Source organism: Hyperoodon ampullatus (genome assembly GCF_949752795.1).
Source record: "Hyperoodon ampullatus genome assembly, chromosome: 7".
NCBI lineage: Eukaryota > Metazoa > Chordata > Mammalia > Artiodactyla > Ziphiidae > Hyperoodon > Hyperoodon ampullatus.
Window position 1 is genome coordinate 39,697,173 of NC_136920.1, and position 2,648 is coordinate 39,699,820.

At 56.6% G+C, this 2,648-nt stretch overlaps 1 protein-coding gene across 1 annotated transcript; it reads right to left on the reverse strand.

Moving 5' to 3' along the window:
• Positions 1-448: 448 nt before the first annotated feature.
• LOC307055556 (lysine-specific demethylase 4D-like) lies at positions 449-2,275 on the reverse strand (the record flags this gene model as incomplete). The annotated part of the gene is made up of 1 exon (XM_079707781.1): positions 449-2,275. The coding sequence occupies one exon, from the start codon at positions 2,273-2,275 to the stop codon at positions 449-451; it is 1,827 nt and encodes a 608-aa protein (XP_079563907.1).
• Between the last annotated feature and the right edge of the window lie 373 nt (positions 2,276-2,648).

The following is a 2,648-nucleotide window of genomic DNA, read 5'->3' on the forward strand; positions in this document are numbered from 1 at the left end:
CTGCAAGGAGGTCCCCTGAGGGTGCCATCAGAAGCGAGCAGTGTCCATACCATCTAAGCCAAGGCAGAAGCCAAAGGCCCATCAATGTTCAGTTGCGAGATGAGAATACCTGAGAGGTACAACATTCTATGGCAGCTGTCCTCGTGGGAAGGTCCACTTCAGAGGCTGCTGGGAGCCCTGGTTGTCATGGTAGGAGAAAGCATCTGACAGCTTGGGAAATGGGTCATTTCTAGGAGATAAAGCATCTGAACTGAGGACAGGCCCAGCCCAGCTTGTTGCTTGGCTGGGAGCTTCTGTGATTTCTGAGGTGGAGGGTCAGATAAAGTCACATTTAGCAAATTCTTCAGTAGTCATGGCCTCACAGATTGAAGACCATCCATTGGTGAGGAATTCCTCCCAGGACTCGAGAGATGCAGGTACCTCTAGCTTTAGCCCCAGGGGATCACAGTCAAGGGTGCGGGAGACTGGTCTCTGCAGCTGGGACAAGACTCTTAGAGGCATAAGAGTGGTCCAACCTTACAACCTCACAGAAGTTCACGGGGGCCCTGCAGTTCCCAGCATCGTCCCTGGGGAACACTCTCAGACTCCCAATGACGTTGGGAGGTATCAAAGGGAGGCTGTCAAGGTAACTGGATGTAATACCCTCCAGAGATGGCAGGCATGGGCCAGGGTGCATCGGATTTTCGGGATCCAATGGAGGACCCAAGAGTTGAAGATCAGGGGCACAACAGCACCCGGAAGCCTTAGAAGGATGCTGGAGCCATGGGCTCAGCAACGCAGGGTTGTCCATCAAGGGATCGCCAGCAAACGGGAGCTGAGCTTCGAAGTCCAGAGATGTGTGCGTTGTGTCTAAGGAGAGGCGCCTCTTAGCCCAGGCGCGGACAGTCCGGTCCCGAGTCCCCTCTTCCCGAGGACGACGACAAGGACCGTATCGGCCAGTTAGGTGGAGATCCGCAGCAGATGGACCTGCGGTCAGCGGCGGAGTCAGGCCGGGCGCCGTGGAGCTGTAGGCAGGCACAGCCCCGAACCGGGCAGCAGAGCAAGAACCCCGGGCCGGCGAGGGGGCCTGGGACGCAAGACCCACAGGGTCACGGAAGCGGGTCCCATGGCAGGCGGCCACGGGCGGACGGCGGTGCGAGGGGCTGCGGGACGGACAGTGCCTCCGGTGGAGCGCGGATCCCCTGGGTGCGTGGACCTCCCTCCAGGTGTTCAGGCCCTGGCTGCACGGCGCCGTGGGCTGCGTGTGGTCCAGCACGGTCCGGTCCTGCCCGCGTTTCCACAGCTCATAGCGCTCTGGTTGCAGGATGCGCACGAAGGGGTCCATGGAGAAGGCGACCCGGGCCTCCCCGCAGCTGCACTGCGAGGCCACTTTGCCATAATCGATCCAGCGCGGGGTGGCGAAATTGATGGCTTCCGCGCAGTTGAAGCCATGGTTGAAGCCAGAGTGGTAGCCATAGGGAAACGTCACTATGAACTCTCCAGCCTCCTGAGTGACCCGACCGAAGGGGATGCCGTTGTCCTTGAGGACCGTGGGCGAGATGAGAGCCACCTTGTGCCGCAGGAAGGCCTCACAGCCCCGCGAGCTGCCCGGGAAAAGCTCCCTGGCCAGGCGTTCCAGGCGCCGGCCGTGCTCCGGGGGCACCGCGTACCACGTCTTGGGCTCCCCGAAGTGCAAGAAGTTGATGCTGTAAAGGTCCATGTCCTCTGTGTGCCAGGCGAAGGCGGTCTTCCACATGCCGAAGTACAGGTAGGGGGTGTTGACGCCTTCGATGACCACTCCGCACTCCTGTTCCAGCAGGTCCTGAATGGTTCCCAGGTGGCCAAGGTTCCACTGCTTCATATTTTGATCGAATAAGGAGCCACAGACGTCCGCACCATATACTGGTGAATCATAGAGGCGTGTTTTCCAATATTTTCGCTCCAGATCCTCAAAATCAGAGTAGAATGGAGTCCGGTGTCTTTCACTGTTTGTTAAGCGGCGATACTCGCTCACAGTCATGGCTTTCTTCTTTTTGTGGTGTTGAGTAAACACACCTGCCTGCCCAGTGGTCACCTGCTGGAGGGGAGCGGCTATTAAGATGTCATCGATATCATCGTACGTCTGTCTGGCTTTCCATCCTTTCGGTGGAATTACCTTGGCTAGGCCAGCTCGGTGTGCACCTTGCGATTCCATGTAAACAATATATTTGTTGAAATCTTCAAATTCTTCCATGGTTGGGTGGAAGATCATAATCTTACAACTTGGGATCTGTCTACCAAAGTGCTTAGACTGCATGGCTGCAATAGAATAAGCAATGGACTCCCAGCTTCTTAGGTATGCTTTGGATACCTGAGAATGCTGGGGAGTAACCTCTTCCCTATACTTTCTTTATTTTGAAAGAAGTTTTGATATATCTGAGAGGCAGGAACTCAGAGCTGAAGTTTATTTTTTTCTTTTGTTTTTTGCAGTACGCGGGCCTCTCACTGTTGTGGCCTCTCCCGTTGCGGAGCATAGGTTCCGGGCGCACAAGCTCAGCGGCCATGGCTCACAGGCCCAGCCACTCCACGGCCTGTGGGATCTTCCTGGGCCGGGGCATGAACTCGTGTCCCCTGCATTGGCAGGAGAACTCTCAACCACTGCGCCACCAGGGAGCCCAAGACTTGAATTT